Below are 20,508 nucleotides of genomic sequence, written 5' to 3' on the forward strand. Positions count from 1 at the left end.
CCTTTTATAGAGGTTGCCATCCCACCCTTTAGTCTGAAAGTATGTGAATCCAACAGAGAAACGGGGTGCCTAGGGTGGTTTTGTCCCCACCTGCTCTGGATGATCTCCTGTACTCTCCAACAAGAAGCTGTGGGATGCCTCCGAAATTTTACTGGTGGGGGACCTGGAATTTCACCTCAATATACTGAGCTAATTCATTTTGTATTCCTATAATTTAATTCGTTGATGAGTAGCTTTGGAGAGCGAGAATTCGTTCATCGGGTTCCTCAGTTTCCTTTCACTTTTGGCGCCAGTCAGCTGGCGGCGCTGTGCGCGCGTTCGACCGGACTGTGAGGGGAGCCGCGTGCCTGCGTCTCTCTCTCTTTCTCTCTGTCCGAACGTTCCATTCCGGAGCTCCGGGAGTTCGGAAGGGAGCCCGCCGCCTCTTTCCCCGCTAGTGTTTGTGGGCGCTGTTGAGTCTCGCGCGCTGTGTTTGGGCGGCGGGAGCGGTGACAGAGACGCTGCCACCCGCCATCCAATTCCCGCTCCTGCCTTAGCTCTGCTTTGTGAAAGGCACCGGGAGCCCGCGAGCACCTGCCGCCGTCGCCGGATACTTGCACTGACCGCTCCTCCTGAACTGCTGTTTCTCCTTTGGTTCTGAGTCCTGCTGCTTCGCCTTCCAAGTTGAAGGAACAAATGGGAAGTGCACAGTGACGCTTTCCCAGAGCCCGCGCCGCCCTTTCCACTTTCGCAGGTGGGACAGATGCATACGGATTATTTATTATTATTATTTCTTGTTTTAGTCCCCACTCTGAAACTACCTCGCGGTTTTCTTCATGGCTGTAGAAAGTATTGCTTGTTGGCTTTTCTGCTCCCAGTCCCTCTTTTCTCGCTGCCGCCTCACCTGGTAGTTTTGAGGCCTAACAATTCAGGCCTGCTCTCGGCTCCGAGAAGGGACGTGTTGGGAGATGTTATTTTACTCCCGATTTCTAGAGGTTTGTGCAGATATCAGCCTCAGATCTTCCTGAGTCACGGATCCGTAAGGCAGAGTGGGCTTTCGTTATTTTTTCTTTAACTTTCATTGTAAAATTGTGGTTGCAAATTCCTAATTTCCCTAAGTCTGGGCTGTGGACGATGGGTGTTTAGGGGAAGGAGTTGCATCAAAATAACCAAGAGAAATTGTGAGCTGCAGGAATGGCTGAGGCTTACTTTATACACTGATGCTTTTCCTTTCGCCTGTTTGTGAGCTATAGAGCTTTATGAAATTTTATATCTGTAGATATATATATATTTTTTTTAATAAAAGAGGTTAAAGTCATGTTTTGTATTTCGCTGAACTTTTGTTTTTTGACCGATAGAGGCCAGCAGAGGACTGTAGAAAGAAAAAGTTAATCAGCATGGACTTCCCCGGCCAGCAAAAACCTGCGGATGGAAAAATTATTTATCCTCCTGGTGTCAAAGAGATTACAGACAAAATCACTAACGATGAGGTGGTGAAACGCCTTAAGGTAGGTGCCTGGTGGGACAAGGCTTTCAGGGAAGGGCTGTGGCCGCAAGATCCCCTCGGGTCTCGGTGCACTTTTCTGTTCGTCCTCTGTGCGGACTCTCTCACCAGCTATTGCATGTTGGATTTGTTTCATGTTGTCGTTCTCTTGAAGGCCGAAGCGTGGTTTTTTCTAAATCTTTTGGTTGATGGGTGGATAAAATATAGATAATTGGATTGTGTTTTTTGCCACCTTTAGTAAATAGGACTTTTTTTTTTTTGAAGGTGAAAGGGGAGGGGGATCTCTAGAGAGAATGCCACGAGGCCCAACCGATCGGCCTGTCACAGCTTTTTCTGAGCACGCTGCCATGGGGAATTAAAAAAAAATGTATATCTATATATCATTTTTTTTTGGCCAAAATGGAAGTCCTTGTTTAGCTGGTAGCGTGTTTAGAAAATGTTTACATACAAATGTCCTTTCCAGATTTTTACTGCCATTTGAAAGAAGAATGTTGTTTTCAAGAATTTCAGATAACTTACTTATTGTAAAAATAGATATTTCTGCTAGCTGTTTATATTCTTTAAATTTTATGCACTGGGTTCCTTTTTTTTTTTTTTTTAGCAGTGACAGCAGCTGTGGAGCTTGCTGATTTAAGGTAGAATATAGAAGCCTGCATGATGCATATGCAGGAAATATAGTTTGTCTATTAATTTACAGTTAAAATTTTCAACTACAAAATTTAGCCTTTCTAAAGTTTCTTGTTAAGAATTTTCTTTAGCAGGTCTAAGTGCAGTAAGCTTGGTGGTTTTATGTACTAAATGGGCAGCAAGTTAATAGCATTAAGTTGGTAGACAGAAAAGAAGGGCCACATATGTACTGGATCTCAGGCAATCTATGCTTTTCTCTTAGTTGAGATTTGGATTTATATATAGCAGCTTACCTTTCCAGACCAGAGCTCAAATTTAGGTTATATCCTGATACATTCCATGTATATTATGCAATGTTTTTCTCTCAAGATTAGTTTGTTTTTCTAAGTGTACATTAGTTTTTTAGATCAGTGCAGACTATTTTAGTTAAGATTATCATTATTCCCCCCCCCTTCCCCCTCCACTAAATATGACATGGCAGGAGTACTGAACTATCAGAAAAAATAAAACGGGTTAAAAAGAAATACTTATTGAATAGTTAGTTGATGCTTTTATTAGCTGAAGATACAAACTTACTTGACATTAACCAAAGAATGATAGACTTTTGATAATTCTAACACATAACTCTTCTCTTACTTATATCACTTATTCAACGTATGATGCTGATTAAGATACCATTTTAAAGACAGGCATTTCTTTATGCCTGCAATATTTTCAGCAAACCTTTGCTATGCCTTTTTATATAATCATAGGTCTCTCTGATTATTATACCTTTTTATTACAGTTAAAAATCAAAATAACCAGAGTCCAAACTTAACTTTCCTTATCACTGGAACCATCCTAACATGGCTCTGGTTTCAGAAATCATCGAAGTTCCTGCATTAGGGGAATACATAAGTTGTCATCTTACGGAAGATAAAGGTCTTGTCTTCTAGACCTTTGATAATGAAGTCTTTTAATTTTTCAAATCTCTTGACTTTTTTTTTCTTCCTCAAAAGATTGGTGTCCCAGAAAAAAACAATGCTTCCTAAATCAGAAGCTTATTTGGCATATGTTTTCCAATCTGGTTAAAATGTTACTTACAAAAGTTTGAAAGAAGAGTGAGAGGTTAAAAAAAGGTTTGAGTTGAAATGAAGAAAATGAGACCTGTCGAGCTGTGGAGAACTTCTCCTCTACTTGGAAACAGGTGCAGAGTTTCCCACAGAACTCCAGAATTTGGCAAGGTCAAATGTTGTTTTAGAAATAGCATGTAGTAGTGCATCTGAAGGACTTTAGTATTGCACAACACAACACCAGTAATTGTGCATTGAAATGTTATAAGGAACTTTTGATGTTGAACAGTACTTCAGATAACACTTTAACATTTGGTGAGGCCACTTACTGTGAATGTTACCCCATGTCTACTTGCAGAGAAGTCTCATGATGATCAGTTCATAAGACATATATGATCACTGATTCGCATGGTTTAAACAAGTAAGGAAAAGCATGCAGTCATAGACTTGTAACAGGGATAGGGTGTTTGGGTAGAATGGGAGTAGAGGAGGTTTGTGTGTTGAGGGTGTATATGAGGGGAAATTGATGTGTTGGTGTTGGGTGTGTTTGAGTGTATGGCTGTGTTGTAAGTAGCAGATGTGGTTGTGAGAGTGTGTGGGTGGGGGGTTTAATGTGGTGGCATTTCAAGTATAGCTGTCAGGGATAGTGCTTGGAGCAGGTGTGTGAATATGGGATGTGTGAATTGAGAAGTTATGTTAACCTTTTTCCCTGTGTCTTTGGTGAGGGAGAGATTGTGTGTGGAGGTAGCTTTGAAGGCGCCTTTTGGTGCCACTCATCAACTGCTTCAGTTAATTTTCCCTGTTTTGTGTCTCCCTGCATTGATATGGACCAAAAGTGCTTTAATGATGAGGGGGCTTTTGTAATGAAGCAGTGGTCAGCATTCAAACAGCTTCTAACAATTTCATGTAGAAAACATTTTTTTTACTCAATGAATAATTAAACTGTCTAATTTGTTGCCAGAGGAAGTGGTGAAAACTGTTAATGTAGCTGGGTTTAAAAAAGGCTTAGATGAGTTCCTGGAAGAAAAGTCCATTACTAAGGTGGACTTGGGGTAAATCCACTACTTAACCCTGGGATAAGCAGCATGAAATCTATCAACCTTTTGGGATCCTGCCAGGTACTTGTGACCTGGATTGGCCACTGTTGGATATTGGGCTTGCTGGACCTTTGGTCAGACCCAGTATGACACATCTTATGTTCAAGTCACCACATTTGGCAGGCAGGAAGAAAATACCATTCTCAAATGATTGTGAAAACCAGAAACATTAGATCAATATTTTCAAAGATCAAGCCTTTAAAAAAAATCCCCATTTTCTCCTATTTGTCTTAAATGTAGCATCTAGTAACTGAGAAGCTGTATCAAATATTTCCCTTGACACTTTGGGGGTGAGGTGTGGATGTGCTGTGGGATTCCACAGGACATCCATGGATGCATGTGAGGAATGTGCTGTGTTGATTTGGGTTGTGCAGGCTTATGTGTAGTCTGCGGGGTGGGGGTAGACAGAATTTTCAATAAGCACACTAGGCCTGTGTCTAGGGTGTCAAAAATCAGAGGGCAGCAGGCCTTCCAGCTGTGATAAATCTCACTCTGAAGAGAATAGCCTTCAGCTTTTTGATGTTACCTCTCCCCTACCTTCCTCTTCCAGGCAGCTTTTAGGATATGGATGGGGGAGAGAGGGGATGAGGATCTGCCTGGAGCAGACATAGCATTGCAGAGAATAGCTATTCTGCTTCCTAATCAAACCCTTCTTTTCTATCCTTTGGGGACAAGAATGGTGTGGGTGGTGAACCTGGAGCAGACAGAACAAAGGAGGATCATTTCAAGAAGATAGGGATTATCTGAGGATATGTGTCTGTGTCAGAGAAGGGAAGGGGGCAATGTTTGTGCGAGAAGTGATTGTTGCAGGGGAAGGGATATGTGGTTGGTTTAGAAGGGGGAGCAGTGGGATTTTTTTTTATTTTTTTGAAAGGCTTGTTTTGCTGAAAATACTGTTTTGATATTTCTACTTTTCAAACTTGTTTGAGATTTTCACTTTTTCTTGCTGCATGCCAAATTTGTTGAATTTTCATCTTTTTTTTTTTTTTTTTTTGGAGAGTTGTTATGCTGACAGTCAGGCAGCAATCCCTTCTATTTAATGAGGATTCTTCGTTTTCATTTTAAACTGATTTTCACCCATATATTCCCAGATTTTTCTAAAGGTGACAGTTTAAACTGATTTTCATCCTAATTTTAGGATAATTAAAGCAGCAGCTCCAGAGCTGCAGGTGCACTGTTTGTAGGCCTCCAGCTGCTGCAGGCAAAATTAGTGTTGTTTCAAGTCTTGCCCCGATCTAGTGAAAGCATTCACCCTCCAGTACTGCTGAGATGGCATTTCAAATCCTGCCTCCTCGTCCACCAAACAAAGTGACTGCTGTCCGGTATGGTGAATGCAGCATTTGAAGCAGGTCCTTCCTGGCAGACTCCCTGTCCTCGCACAAAAGCAGAAGTGCAGTGTGCGGGACCCTGAACAAGCATGCTGCCGAAAGAGAGAGGAGAAGCCTGGAGCTTCCATTAGTAAAGATTGAATGCTGTTGGGGGGTGGGGGATTGGGTGGGGTGCTAGGTAAGGGATTGGGATGCTGGTAAATGGATGGGTAAGAGAATCTGCTTATCATTTTACTGTCTTGGCTTCTGCCCATCCAAATAAACCTTGATATTTATCTGGAAAGTTGAGTCATTTGTTTTCCCTCATCTTCTCCTGTTTCTGTTCTTGTCATAATAAACCCTAAATTCCCTGGGAAAAAAAAACCAAACTGAAAATGAAGTTGGAAAATGAATAATGTTGGAAAAAATTACATATATTGGAAAGCATAAAAAGCATAGACAGCCACCTTAGCGTACTATAAAGTGCCTATAGTTTATAGGTGCTTTTTATAATTTTGTTTTTTTTGTTTTTTTTTAGTCTTAGAAAAGTGAGTTGCTGTTCTATGACATAAAGGGGACACGACAAGGGATTAGAGGCAGGGCATGTGAACTAGTACAGCATTTTTACTCTCTGAATGCTCTGTGGTACTTTGTCATTACATAGTATGTTTTGTGTGCAATTGGCTTGATGACAGAGCCATACTAAAATGGATTTTTACCTTGTAGCCAGCAATAAAGGTAAAATACATCTGATCTGAGACTTGATACACAACTGCCTGCTTGTGTTGAGGACTAGTGTAAAGCCTGTTAGAGGTCACTCTTGACTAGGTCTCGCTTGACTCCTGATCCTCCTTGTCTTGGATTGCTATGTCATGCCATTATTTCAAGCTACTTGCAACCCTCCAGAATTCTACCAAAAATCTATTGATAGTAGCTCAAGCTTCGGTAGCATGAGTTGCCAGTGCTACTTTAAGCTGGCGCATTTATATTCCATTTTTTTGACACTTCAAAGTGGATTGCATTCAGATACTATAGGTTTATCCCAGGACAAGCAGGATGCTAGTCCTCACATATATGGGTGACGTCACCAACGGAGCCCGAACGCGGGAAAACTTCTGTCAAAGTTTCTATAAACTTTTGACTGGCTGCCTGAGGCTACTGAGTATGCCCGGCATGCCATGATATTCCCTGCCACAGGGGTCTCACTCCAGTCTTCGTTTTTCCGCGTGCCCATTAGCACTGCGGTCATCGGAGCCCCGTGAGTCTCCTCACAAAATTTACTAAAAAAGTTAATTAAAACTTCAAAGTTTTTCCCACATCGGGTCTCATTCCTGTTTGGAACCAGACAGTGACAAACACATTTCTCAGACTTTTCATTATATTGGTAATTTTTTCTTAGACTTCTCATCGACGGCTGTCGTTTTTTCAACATGGCCTCCGGGTTCAAGAAATGTTCTTGTAACCGGACCATGTCCGTTACAGATCCGCATTCCGAATGTGTGATCTGCCTAGGAGAGAAACATGAAATTTCTTCATGTTCTCAGTGCCAACAAATGACCCCAAAGGGTCGAAAACTCAGACGGGAGAAGATGGCCCAAGTTTTCCAACTACAACTATTACCATCACCATCGACCTCGACCAAGTCTTCACCTACAGGGGTAACTAAAAAAACTCCTACTTAAGAAAAAACATGTCGAGGGTTCGGGGGATGCGCCGTCACAGACACCGTCCTCCGCATCGATCAGGTCAGTGTTAGAATCTAAACAAAAACATAAGCACAAGCACCGTCGACCATCGTCGATTCCGCCATCGACAGAACCGTTAGCGAAACGGCCTAAAGTCGTCGAAACTCCAACCTCGGTACCTGCGTTACCCTCGACGTCAACATCGCCTTCACCGATGACGACTACACCGGATTTCACATCCCTTGTCCAAAAATTAGTATTAGATGCATTACAAAAGCAACTTCCGGCACCATCGCCGATGCCGGCGGGACCGCCGATACCATCTCTCGGTACTATATCATCTATACTACCAATAATGCAACCATTATCGATGCCTGTCACTTCCTCGATGCCTCCATTGACGTCAGTCACTTCTAGAATACCAATCTCAGAATTCTCATTCCTCCTTACCTCAACGACAACTATGTCATCGATGTCAAGATCATTACCTCTTTACACTACTGCTCCCACCATACCACACCTTGCCAAAAAGGTAATTCACTCTGTCATTCACTAAGAGAGCATCATTACTAACAAAAAGACCAATCTCGGAAGATAGGTCCTTTCAGGATATTATTACCAAAAGGTATACGGACTTATCTTCTTTACCAACGGGACCAGAAGATGTACCACCTGAACATTCTTCATCAGATGATCCTTTACCAGGACCTTCTGGGGTACATCCTACTCAAAAGGCAACACCACCTCCTCAACCAACTCAATATGATTTCTGGTCTGACATGAATTCCGAACCATCATCAGAGGATTTTATGTCAGATCCATCTCCGCCACCTGCTACAAAGCAGTCACCACCGGAAGATTTTACATTCCAGTCATTTGTTCAAGAAATGGCAGATAATATTCCTTTTCAGTTACATACCGAACAAGATAGTAGGCAACAAACTCTAGAAGTGCTTCAATTTGTTGATCCCCCTAAGCACACTCTCGCCATACCTGCCCACGACGTTCTGTTACAACTGCAACAACGTCTTTGGGAACACCCTTGTTCAGTCCCTGCAGTAAACAAACGCATAGAGTCTACTTATTTAGTACAACCTTCCTCTGCGTACCAAAAAACACAGCTTCCCCACTACTCGGTGGTTAGGGAATCGGCCCAAAAGAAATCTCGACGGACAAGGGCCCATTCCTCAATTCCTCCAGGGAAAGATAATAGGTTCCTTGACCAGCTGGGCCGCAAAGTGTACCAAGGAGCAATGAATTCCAAAATATCAGCATACCATTTATATATGACACAATACCACAGAAACTTGTGGAAGCAAATGGAAGAGTTTGTGCCATCTTTGCCTGCACAGTATCAAGAAGCTGCACAGGCTGTTATAAATAAAGGTTTTAATGTGGCAAACACGAAATATGAGCCGCATATGACAGCTATGACACAGCCTCACGAGTGGCTGCATCCGGTATTGCTGCAAGACGCTGGGCCTGGCTTAAAGCATCCGATTTAAGACCAGAGGTACAAGACAAGCTGGTTGATCTTGCCTGCCTGGGGGATAACCTGTTTGGTTCAAAAGTACAGGATGCTGTTTCCCAACTACGGGAGCATACAGAAACACTGCGGCAGTTATCCTCACTGCCACATGACCCTTCTACACATTCTGCCAGACGGCCATCACGAAGGGATACCAGAAGGCCCTTTTACAGACAGCGTAAATACTGCCTCCCATCGTCTAGGCCGAGACCTCCTAGATCTCAGCAAAGACCTCAAAAGCGACAGCAAAGAGCTCCAAGACCAGCACCAGCCCCTCAAACTGGACCTGCCACTGGTTTTTGAGACAACATCCGGAGAACAGAGCCCATATGCCAACCCTTACCCAACACTACCAGTAGGGGGCAGACTACAAAAGTTTTACATCAATTGGACATCAATAACATCGGACCAATGGGTCCTATCTATCATCCACAAAGGATACCATCTCAATTTCAATTCAACCCCTCCGGATTTTCCACCAAAACCTTCTCATCTCAGTGAAGATCACATTCTTCACCTTCAAATAGATTATCCATTCTTCTGAGCGCCAGGGCAGTCGAGAAAGTACCCCGGGCCCAGCAGCGCAGAGGATTCTACTCCAGTTATTTCCTCATTCCAAAGAAAACCGGAGGCTTTCGTCCCAAAGTAATATCATTCAGTATCAGATTTCTCGCCTGTGGAGATATATATTGCAAGTATAAATCCCATACTTTCAAGAAAGTCTAGTGTTTCTTCTGTATCTCCATTTGCTCGACACAGTTTTCCAATTAGCAGGTTTGGAAGTCATTATCTTCAATTGTCCTATCGTAGGGAACTCTCCTGTTGTCCACTTTTGTAAAATTCATTTTTTGGCCAGCAGTAATACCTTTCCATACCATAATATTATAGAATCTGCTTGGAAAGTATAAGTGCGTAAATCATCAAATAATAACACTTTAACATTGAAGGCAAACGCTTTCTTGCCTTTGCAAAAGCCATCACCCTGACAACCATTGTGGTGGAGATTCAAATGGGCCAGCAGGCACATGTTGAGACCATTTCTAAAGAGCATAAGATATTCCATACTGGGTCAATCAAGGGTCTATCAAGCCGAGTATGCAGTTTCCAACAGTGGCCAATCAAGTCACAAGCACCTGACAAGTACCCAAATGTTAAATATATCCCATGCTACTAATGTTGGCAACATGCAGTGGCTATAACCTGTTGATTAACAGCCGTTTTTAGACTTCTCCAGGAACTTATCCAAACCTTTTTAAAACCCAGCTACACTAATTGCCTCAAACAAATCCTCTGGCAATGAATTCATGAGCTTATTTGTGTGTTGAGTGAAAAATAATTTTCTCTGATTTGTTTTAAATGTGCATCTTGGTGGCAGGGTGGCGCTTTATGTCCCGGGTAGCATAGAGTCCAACAGGATAAAGATCCTGCATGAGACTAAATGTACAATCAAATCTTTATGGGTAGAAATCCCTTGTGTGTTGGGGAAGAGAATAGTGATAGGAGTATACTACCTTCCACCTGGCCAAAATGGTGAGATGGACAGTGAAATGCTTAGAGAAATTAGGGAATCTAACCAAACTGGTAATGCAGTAATGGGAGATTTGTTACCCCAGTATTGACTGGGAAAGTGAAGCATTAGGGCATGCTAGAGAGATAAAGTTCCTGGATGGAATAAAAGACAGTTTTATGGAGCAATTGGTTCAGGAACCGATGAGAGGGAGCAATTTTAGATCTAATTCTCAGTGGAGTACAGGATTTGGTGACAGAGGGTAATGGTGGTGTGGCTGCTTGGCAGTAGTGATCAAAATATGAAAAATGTGTATTAATGATTGGAAGGGGAGACAGTATGTAAATCCATGGCTCTAGTGCTAAACTTTCAAAAGGGAAACTTTGATAAAATGAGAAAAATAGTCTGAAAGGTGCAGCTACAAAGGTAAAAAGTGCAAGAGGCATGGACATTGTTACAACCCCCATCCTAGAAGCACAGACCAGATGTATTTCATGCATGAAGAAAGGTGGAAGGAAGGCATGGTTAAAAGGTGAGGTGAAAGAGGCTGTTTTATCCAACAGATCTTCATTCAAAAATTGGAAGAAGGATCCTTCAGAAGAAACTAGGATAAAGCATAAGCATTGACATGTTAAATGTAAGACATTGATAAGACAGGCTAAGAAAAAATTTGAAAAGAAGTTGGCCATAGAGGCAAAAACTCACAATAAAAACTTTAAAAAATATATTGGAAGCAGAAAGCCTGCAAGGGACCGTTGGATGATCAAGGGGTTAAAGGGATACTTAGAGAAGATAAGGCCATCATCATGGAAAGATTAAACAATTTCTTTGTAGAAGATGTTAGAGAGATACCCGTTCCGGAGAAGGTTTTCATAGGTGATGATTCTGATCAACTGAACCAAATCACGGTGAACCTGGAAGATGTGGTAGGCCTAATTGACAAAATAAGAGTAGTAAATCACCTGGACTGGATGGTATACACCCCATAGTTCTGAAGGAACTAAAAAATGAAATTTCAGAACTATTAATACAAATTTGTAACCTAGCATTAAAATTATATGATGTACCTGAAGATTGGAAGATGGCCAATGTATCCCTATTTTTAAAAAGGAATCTGGGGTGATCTGGGAAACTATAGACTGTTGAGCCTGATTTCAGTGCTGGGAAAAATTGTGGAAACTGTTATAAAGAATAAAATCACAAAACATTTAGATAGACATGGTTTGATGGGACACAGCCAACATGGATTTACTCAAGGGAAGTCTTGCCTCACAAATCTGCTTCATTTTTTGGAGGGGCTAATAAACATGGGGATAAAGGTAAACCGGTAGATGTAGTGTATTTGGACTTTCAGAAGGCATTTGACAAAGTCCGTCATGAGAGGCTTCTAAGAAAACTAAAAAGTCATGGGATAGGAGGCGATGTCCTTTCGTGGATTACAAACTGGTTAAAAGACAAGAAACAGAGTAGGATTAAATGGTCAGTGTTCTCAGTGGAAAAGGGTAAACTGTGGAGTGCCTCAGGGATCTATACTTGGACTGGTGCTTTTCAATATATTTATAAATGATCTGGAAAGGAATATGACGAGTGAGGTTATCAAATTTGCAGATGATACAAAATGATTCAGAGTAGTTAAATCACAAGCGGATTGTGATACATTGCAGCAGGCCCTTGCAAGACTGGAAAATTGGGCATCCAAATGGCAGTTGAAATTTAATCTTTACAAGTGCAAGGTGTTACATATAGGGAAAAATAACCCTTGCTGTAGTTACACGATGTTAGGTTCCATATTAGGAGCTACCACCCAGGAAAAAGATCTAGGCATCACAGTGGATAATATATTGAAATCGTTGGCTCAGTGTGCTGCAGCAGTAAAAAAAAAACAAAAAACAACCCAAACAATGTTAGGTGGTATTAGGAAGGGAATGGTGAATAAAATGGAAAATGTCATAATGCCTCAGTATTGCTCCATGGTGAGACCACACCTTGAGTACTGTGTACAGTTCTGATCACAGCATCTTAAAAAAGATATGGTTGTCCTGGAGAAGGTAGAGAGATGAGTGATCAAAATGATAAAGGGGATGGAACAGCTCCCCTATGAGGAAATGCTAAAGAGGTTAGGACTGTTAAGCATGGAGAAGAGACAGCTGGGGGGGGGGGGAGTATATGATAGAGGTCTTTAAGATCATGAAAGGTCTTGAACGAGTAGATGTGAATCGGTTATTTACACTTTTGGATAATATAAGGACTAGGGGGCACTCCATGAAGTTAGCAAGTAGCACATGTAAGACTAATCAGAGAAAATTCTTTCACTCAGTGCACAGTTAAGCTCTGGAATTTGTTGCTGGAGGATGTGATTAGTGCAGTTAGTGTAGCTGGGTTTAAAAGAGGTTTGGATAAGTTCTTGGAGAAGAAGTCCATTAACTGCTTGGAGTTCTTGGAGAAGAAGTCCACTCACCATTACAGGTGACAAGGGACGACTCAGTTGTCTGTGTAATCTTCTGCCAGCCCCTGGCATTCTCTTCCTCTTTGGCCATTCCTCTCTCCTCTTCTGGATAGACGAGTTGCCATTTTGCACTTCTCCTAAAAACAGTCATTCCTGCTTCATGGGGAAAAAGTGCAGCTGCTGAATACCGTCTTCACACTAGCTGTTTTACCTTGAATCATAAAAGACAAGCCAAAAAGAAAGAACCAACGATATTTCGTTCTTTTTAGTGTTTGAGTACTTGCCAGGTTCTTGTAGCCTCATTTGGCCTCTGTTGGAAACAGGATGCTGGGATTGATGGACCCTTGGTCTGACCCAGCATGGGAATTTTTTTTGTTCTTAAGCTAACCTCAGATTCCAGGGCGTCCAGAATTTAATAACAGTTTTCAATAGTAAACAGCATTTTCAAATACTAAACAGCATTAGAACAACTATTTTGGAAGCAGATATAACGACAGAAGGAGTACCTATCATAAAATTAGAGAGTGTGCATAGGGCACTGAGAGCACAGCGTGGGAACATACTGTTGTACTGCGATGGGACGGAGCGCTACTTGGAGCTCTTTAGCACGAGACGAGGAGAGTGTGTGCCCTTGCAGTGAAACCAGTCCAAATCTGGGAGGCTAGGACAGGCAAGGAAAGTCCTTGAAGGCTTGGAACAGACGTGGAAAGTCCGTGACTGCTTGGAGATAGACACAGAGGGGGCGAGCAAGGCCCTCGGGCGCCCTACACAGCCCGGAGGCTGGTCGGTGACTACGCTGCCCCTATGCCGCCCTACACAGCCCAGATGCTGGTCGCGGACCACGTGGGGAGCGGGACAGGCTCGGAAAGTCTCAGAGCACAGGAGTGAAGCAACCCCTCGGATCCTCCGGAGTCGGGACTGGATTCAAGAGCTGATAAAACGAGGAACTTGGAACTCAGATTAAAATCAAGTAATCTCCGGAGTCACAGGTTGTTCATGACCTGGAGCATCAGGTCCGGGACGAGACATCAGACAACAAGACTGGAACGGAACATACAAGAAGATCCATGGATGAAGATCAGAGATGCCAGGCAGGAGCTGGAGATGAGGAGTCCTTGGGAGGATAAGCCCCTTGCCGAAGCAAAGACCGAATGAGCGAGGAGCCCTTTTGTAGGGCTTGAAGAACAGTGCCCAGGGTGGAGTCTCCAGGAGGCCACACCTGGCTGGCCCTATCAGTAGGGAAGAGAGCCGCGGGCCTGCCTCTTAGGAGGAGCAGGAAGAGGAAGTCTGCAGGACCCTGGACAGCAGCCCTGCAGATGCTGAAACAGGGAGGAGCTGGAGCTGGGCCATGCAGGCCCCATCATAGGAGGCAGAGCAAGGTGGTGTCCCTGCAGCTGCGGAACAGGCCTCCAGGCCTGTCGAGGGATGGCGTGGGTGGCGACCCGAGCCACAAAGAGGATGCCAAAGTCCGCGGCTCCTGCCACGGTGGAGAGGGCAAGACAGGCGGTCCGGGGGCATCTCCTGCTGCATGTGAGAAGCCAGACGTGGCTTCTGCCGCGCCGGCACGATGGCAGCCCGGGCTGCAGAGATAAGAGCCTGACGCAAGCAGGATCGCAACACATACCAGGGACATAGTGTCCTATTTTACAATTTCATGGTTAAAGAAAAAATAGCATATTAGGCCAGAAAAATGGGCCGCATCACTTGGAGAGACCAAAAGGTGGAGATCTTTCAGGATATTTTACCCATTAAAATAAGGAAATGCCAAGAATTCAAAAGTATACTTCTGGTGTTGAAAAGAGAGGGCATAAAATATTGTTGGTTCTTTCTTTTTGGCTTGTATTTTATAATTCAAGGTAAAACACCTAGCATGAAGACAGTAGCAGCAGCTGCACTTTCCCCCCATGAAGTGGGAATGACTGTGTTTTTGGGGGAAGTGCAAAATGGCAACTCGTCTATCCAGAAGAGGAGAGAGGAATGGCCAAAGTGGAAGAGAATGCCAGGGGCTGGCAGAAGATTACACAGACAACTGAGGAGTCCTTTGACACCTGGAATGGGGAATGGTTGCTTTGGATGAAGGAACCTTTGACTATCTTACTATAAGGCTTGAACTAAGAGCTTAACTGGTTGTCTGCAAAGAGTAATGGGGCCCGGATGTTGAGATTTTCATATAAGATGGGTGGGATACGAGCAGGGGCACTAATTGTTTCAATAGGTTGACATGAGAAAACATTGTATGTGTTCTTGATGAGGTTATTTGGGGATCAGGGGCTATGGATCCAGGTCACTGTTCAGGGATCATTCCATATGAAGTGGGGAGTACACCATAAGAGATGGTGGGGTATGGAAGTGGAGGTGGGGGGGGGGGGGGGGGGGAGGATCTGGCGAGAAATGGGATATAGGGAGACAGGTAGGATGTCAGAGGAGAGAATGTGGGTGTGCCAGTGATGGTGAGTCTGTTGTTCTGGATGTAAAAGGTGGTTGGGGAGCTGGAGGGAACGAAGGTATAACTTAAGATAATGTCTTTGAATGTCAAAGGCTTGAATTTGCCTTTAAAGAGAAAACTATTGGTGAAGGAAGCTGAAACCTTGAATGCGAATGTAATCTTTTGCCAGGAAACCCACCTTAGAGCCAGACATAAGAGTAATGTTAATGGGTACTTACCCTACTCACTCTTTTGCGCCCACCACAAAAAGCAAGATGTATGTAGGGGTGGAGTTGCGTTCGTGCCTCTTCTTTCCCCTCGCTCCACCCTCTCTAACTTGGGAGCGACTCCCTTCGGCTCTGACGGACAGATGCAGCCGCGGCTTCTCCCTGCCTCTTGGTCCCGGTGTCCCGGGGCTGGCTTGACGCTACGGATCTGCCATGTTCTTGATGTAAGCGCGCGCCAGACTTTGTATCAGCAAGGATGCAAACCTCAGGGGCATTCCCCTGTAGTGACGTCATCTATTTTCACTTTAAAAGGTCTTTGTTTGCTAATCTCTAACGAGTTAGCAAGGAACTCCAACAGGACTTGCTTCGGCAGTCCACGATACTTGCAACAACGATCCGAGTCAGCGAGGGGAATCCTTCTCCACTGCACGGCCTTTTCAAACTTACCAGGAGTACCTGCTCCATGCGGGCTCCACTCTCTCTTCTTGATTTCAGATTGCCAAGACGGGATCCGGTACTCGTTCCTCGAGGACCTACGTCCCTGAATACTCAGAAGACTCCTCATTGCCTGGAGGCGATCGCAGACGTGAACACAGTGAGTTCTATTGTAGATAAGAATTGGTACTCGCTCCACGAGGGCCTACATTCCTATAGCTCTGAAGACTCCCTTCCGTCCAAGATGTTATTGTAGGTACGGAGATCGAGAGTTATATTGGCAAGATTGCAGATAGGAACCGGTACTTGCTCCACGAGGGCCCATGTTCCTAGAATCCTTTACAGACTCTCTTCTAATCTTGAAGTCATTTCATATACAGCTATTGTGAGTTCTTATTACAGACTGTTTATAGGAACCAGTGCTCGCCTACGGCTCCTGTTCCTGAATGTACTGAAGACTCTCTGTGGCATAGAGACCATTGCAGACATCTACTATTGTGAGTGTACCATCTTGTATCCAGTATACCCTATCTACTCAATACTTCTAGTGTCTCTCTACAGCTCCGTGATCCAGAGATTATGTTCCAGTATCAGAAGGGCTTCAGCCCTGCCGGACACATCGACTCACTACTGCCACCACTGGTGGTCCAGCTTCCAGCCTAATAAAGAACTATTTGTGTTTATTTCATATTCTAGCCTAGCCTTTGGTTCCTCTCAGGATCTCCTCCTGAGGGTGCTGTCATCTGCCATCGGCCCAGGGATTCACCATTTCCTCCAAGTGGTCATTCCTTACACTACTGTCACTCTGTGGGAGCCAACCACTACCGACCACTAACACCGCTTACGGAAGTATTATATAGATAGCTACCTTCTCTTTCTATGGGACTTGCTAGCACCCTATATATAACAGATTGCTACTCCGTAGCAGAGGCATGATAGATTGCTATCTCAGTAGCGAAGTACAATATACCTATTGTTAGCTCCTCTCCTCAGAAGAGTATCATTGAACAGACTGCCAACTCCTCTTCCCTGGGGAGTTGATCCATAACAGATTGCTACCTCCTTCCTTACAGGAGCATCTAACAGCAGTTCGCTAACAGATTACTAACTCTGCCTTTCTGGCGAGGTAAGCACTACAGATAGCTAACTCCTTTCCTCTGGAGGAGCAGATCATGACAGATTGCTAACTTCTCCCCCTTTCAGGAGAAAAGCAGAGCAGATTTCTACCTCCGCCCTCCTGGCGGGGTGAGCGATAACAGATTGCTAACTCCTCCCCTCTGGAGGAGGAGAGCGTAATAGGTGGGAATTTTGTTTCCAAAACAGTTGGTTGTGAATATGAAGGTGGTAATAAGAGAGACGTGGAGGGGAAGTTTTTGATATTGAAAGTGCTCCTTCAGGGTGAAATTTTTACTTTGGTGAATGTCGATGCTTCCAGTGTAGATCAAGTGAGTTTGATCTCCTCTCTTTCTGACACACTTATAGGATGGGCGGAAGGTCACTTATTAAGTGGAGATTTTAATATGACCAGTTACCCATATTTAGATAATGCGGGAGGTGGAAGTGGAGTCTTCAAGAAACAGAGAGCCAGACTGAAGGATCTGCTTAATAGCTGGCAGCTGATAGATGTCTGGAGACTTAGGAACCCGATAATGAGAGATTATTCCTTTTACTCCAAACCACATTCATCCTACTCTAGAATAGATTTTGGTAGGAGACACAATAGGAGCAGGAATAGGAAATATAATTTTGTCCAGCCATGCCCTAGTATGGGTGGCGTTACTGGTAGGGCATGAACAGTTGAAGGAGGGTCTGATATCAGATAAATCTTTTAATGAGCGATTGATGAAAGAAATTCATGAATATCTAGATACGAAGATACGGCTTTAGTGTGGGAATGTCTAAAGGCAGTGGTAAGGGGTAAATTAATTTTTACAGCTTCATATTTGAAAAAGGCGAAAAATAAGATGAGTGGAGCTGCTGCAAAAGATAGCAAAATTGGATTTGAGGCATAAGAGGAAAAGAGAGGGATCACTTATGGCACAATTGGAGTCAGCCAAGCAGGGATTAAAAACTTTAGATGTGTCTGAAATAGCTATGCAAATGGAAAGGGTTCACAAAAAATATTTTGAATATAACAAGGCGGGACATTTGCTAGCTAGAAGTTTAAAGAAAAAAATTATGCAAAATCAGATTCTGAAGATCAAGAATGGGGGGGGGGGGGGATTATATTCTTGATACCAAACTTATATCCACTAATTTATGCAGAGCTTTATTTCAATGATGCCAATATTGGAGCAGCCAATATTGAACAATTTCTCAAGGATATTCCCTTTTCTTGCCTAGCAGAGGATATCTGGGATTTGTTAAATGAGAAGATAAGAGCGGAGGAGGTGTTTATGGTGAAATCAGATTTAAAAGCTGGAAAGGCACCAGGGTTAGATGGATTGTCACCCAAATTTAATAAAACCTTTAAAATGGCTATTAGACCTTTAGTTGAGATGTTTAAATATTTAAGGGAAAATGGTGAACTAGTTCCTGGAGCGAATATCTGTGGCATAACAGCTTTGGCAAAGGAAGGCAGTGATCCCACCCTTTGCGGTTCTTATCGTCCTATTTTCTTAATAAATTTGAATCTGAAAATTCTGGCTAAGGTCCTAGCCCTCCGATTAGGTAAAGTGGCTCATATGTTAATACATGGGGACCAGTCGGACTTTGTTCCAGGCAGATTAGCTGCAGATAATATGAGGAGGGTTATCAACCTAATATGGTGGGTGAAGCAGCAGGAGGTCCATCTGTATTATTAGCAATTGATGCAGAAAAGGCATTCGTTAGGGTGCACTGGCCTTTCTGGTTCCAAATCTAGAGGAATATGGGGTTGAGGGAATATCTTATAAAGTGGATTCAAGCATTATATAATCAACTGAAGGCAAGTATTAGGGTAAATGGGGAGTACCCAGAGCTATTTCCAGTAAAGAGGGGAAGTAGGCAGGGCTCCCTACTGTTGCCTCTGTTATTTGTACTCTTTGGAACCACTGGCAGCAAAAATTAGGTTAAATTTGATTATAAAAGGGATTTCAGTGTGGGGGGGGGGGGGATTGAATTGATTATAAAATTACTTAGCTATTTGTTATTTACATTGATAGACTTGGATGATTTTTTTTTGTTCTTAAAAAAAAACAAACCCCTACTTGAAGAGCTTAGGACATACCGGGCCGAGTCAGGTTTTAAAGTTAAATGAGGAAAAATCTGAGATTTGAATATCAGTATTCAAAGAGAAGCATAGATTGCAGATTCAGCTGCCTTTTCAGTGGGCCAAAGAGAGTATGAAATATCTTGATGTATGGATCTGTTCGAATATGGGAAATCTATTCACTATAAAGTATAAATCTTTAGTATTGGGGTATTTAGGGATCTGAAGCAGTGGGAGAAGATACAACTATCATAGTTGAGAAGAACACATATTAAAATGAATGTCTTAACCAGATTCTGCTATGTTGTTCAGACCCTTCCCATACAGGTTCCAGATGCAGTGTTAAGAGGGTGGGAGAAGAAAATATTTGGATTTATTTGGCAGAAAAGGCTCCCTAGGGTGTCAAGACAAGTTCTTTATCAACCAGAAGGGCAGGGGGGACTGGGAGTTCCAAGGTTGGGCTGTTAATAAACAGCTGCACAGCTGGGAGCAGTGCTGGAGTGGCATTGCGTGAGAAAACAGAAACCATGGATATTGACAGAGTGAAATATTGCTGGGATTCCTTCTCTTGATAGACTAGTTTGGATATCGGGGAGTTTGAGGGAACACATGGGAGGGTTGTCTCCTTGCACCAAATTGATGCTTGCAATGTGGTTTACATATAGGAAGGTATTGGTGGATGATAAACAATATTGGCAAGGAACTTCATTTTTGTTTCATAGTGATTTTCATCCAGGTAACTATAAGGGGTTGGCAACTAGATGGATTAACATGGGCCTGGAGAGGATGGGACAAATTTGGGATGAGAAAAGGGGCTGTGTCATTTCAAAAATTGGGTCAGAGCTTTGCCCTGCGAGAAAGAGAGAGGTTTATGTATATGCGGGATGCTTCATTTATCTGTTCAAGGGCAATTGAACTAGGGACTTGCAACAGAATAAAACATTATTTGAGGCATATTGTGATAAAACAGATGGGATTTCTAAAGCAATCTCAAAAATCTACAATCTGTTGCTGGGTGTATTGGAATTCAAATTTAGGCATTTGTTAGCATAGGAAAAAGATTTGGGTGAAGAGCTAGAGGAAGATGCCTGGGATTTGCGTTTTCAGCTAACAGGGAGAAGCTCGGTCTCTAAATATTGTTGAGAATGGCTATAAGATTCTCTAAAGGTGGTATGTAACACCAACTAAATTAAGGAAAATATATCCTTCAGTTTTGAATTCTTATTGGAGGGAATGCAGAGAAAAGGGTGTTTTTCTTTTAATCATATTTGTTGGAAGTGTAGTTAAGTGGGGCAATACCGGGATATGATTAGTGTTAATACTTGAGAACAGTGGTTGCGAGGTGGTGAAAGACCCAAAATTGTTTTGGTAACTATGGAGATGGGGGAATTGGGGGAATCGATAAGGCACATGATTATTGCTGTAATAGTGGCAGCTAGTTGTGAATTGGCTGTGTGTTGGCGGAGAGTGAAAGTCATGTCAAAACACCATGTGTGCAT

At 43.0% G+C, this 20,508-nt stretch overlaps 1 protein-coding gene across 2 annotated transcripts in view; it reads left to right on the plus strand.

Annotated features, from left to right (window-relative positions):
* The first annotated feature begins 317 nt into the window (after nt 1-317).
* Nucleotides 318-20,508, plus strand: part of PDS5A (PDS5 cohesin associated factor A) — a 734,756-nt gene continuing 714,565 nt past the window's right edge. The window contains exons 1-2 of one of the 2 annotated variants that reach the window (XM_029589173.1): nt 318-733; nt 1,338-1,487. In XM_029589173.1, coding sequence (XP_029445033.1) covers nt 1,377-1,487 — 111 coding nt within the window. In that variant the 5' untranslated portion in view covers nt 318-733; nt 1,338-1,376. The remainder of the gene's footprint in view (nt 734-1,337; nt 1,488-20,508) is intronic. The other variant, XM_029589180.1, reaches the window with a different exon arrangement.

Source organism: Rhinatrema bivittatum, chromosome 1 (genome assembly GCF_901001135.1).
Source record: "Rhinatrema bivittatum chromosome 1, aRhiBiv1.1, whole genome shotgun sequence".
Taxonomy (NCBI): domain Eukaryota; kingdom Metazoa; phylum Chordata; class Amphibia; order Gymnophiona; family Rhinatrematidae; genus Rhinatrema; species Rhinatrema bivittatum.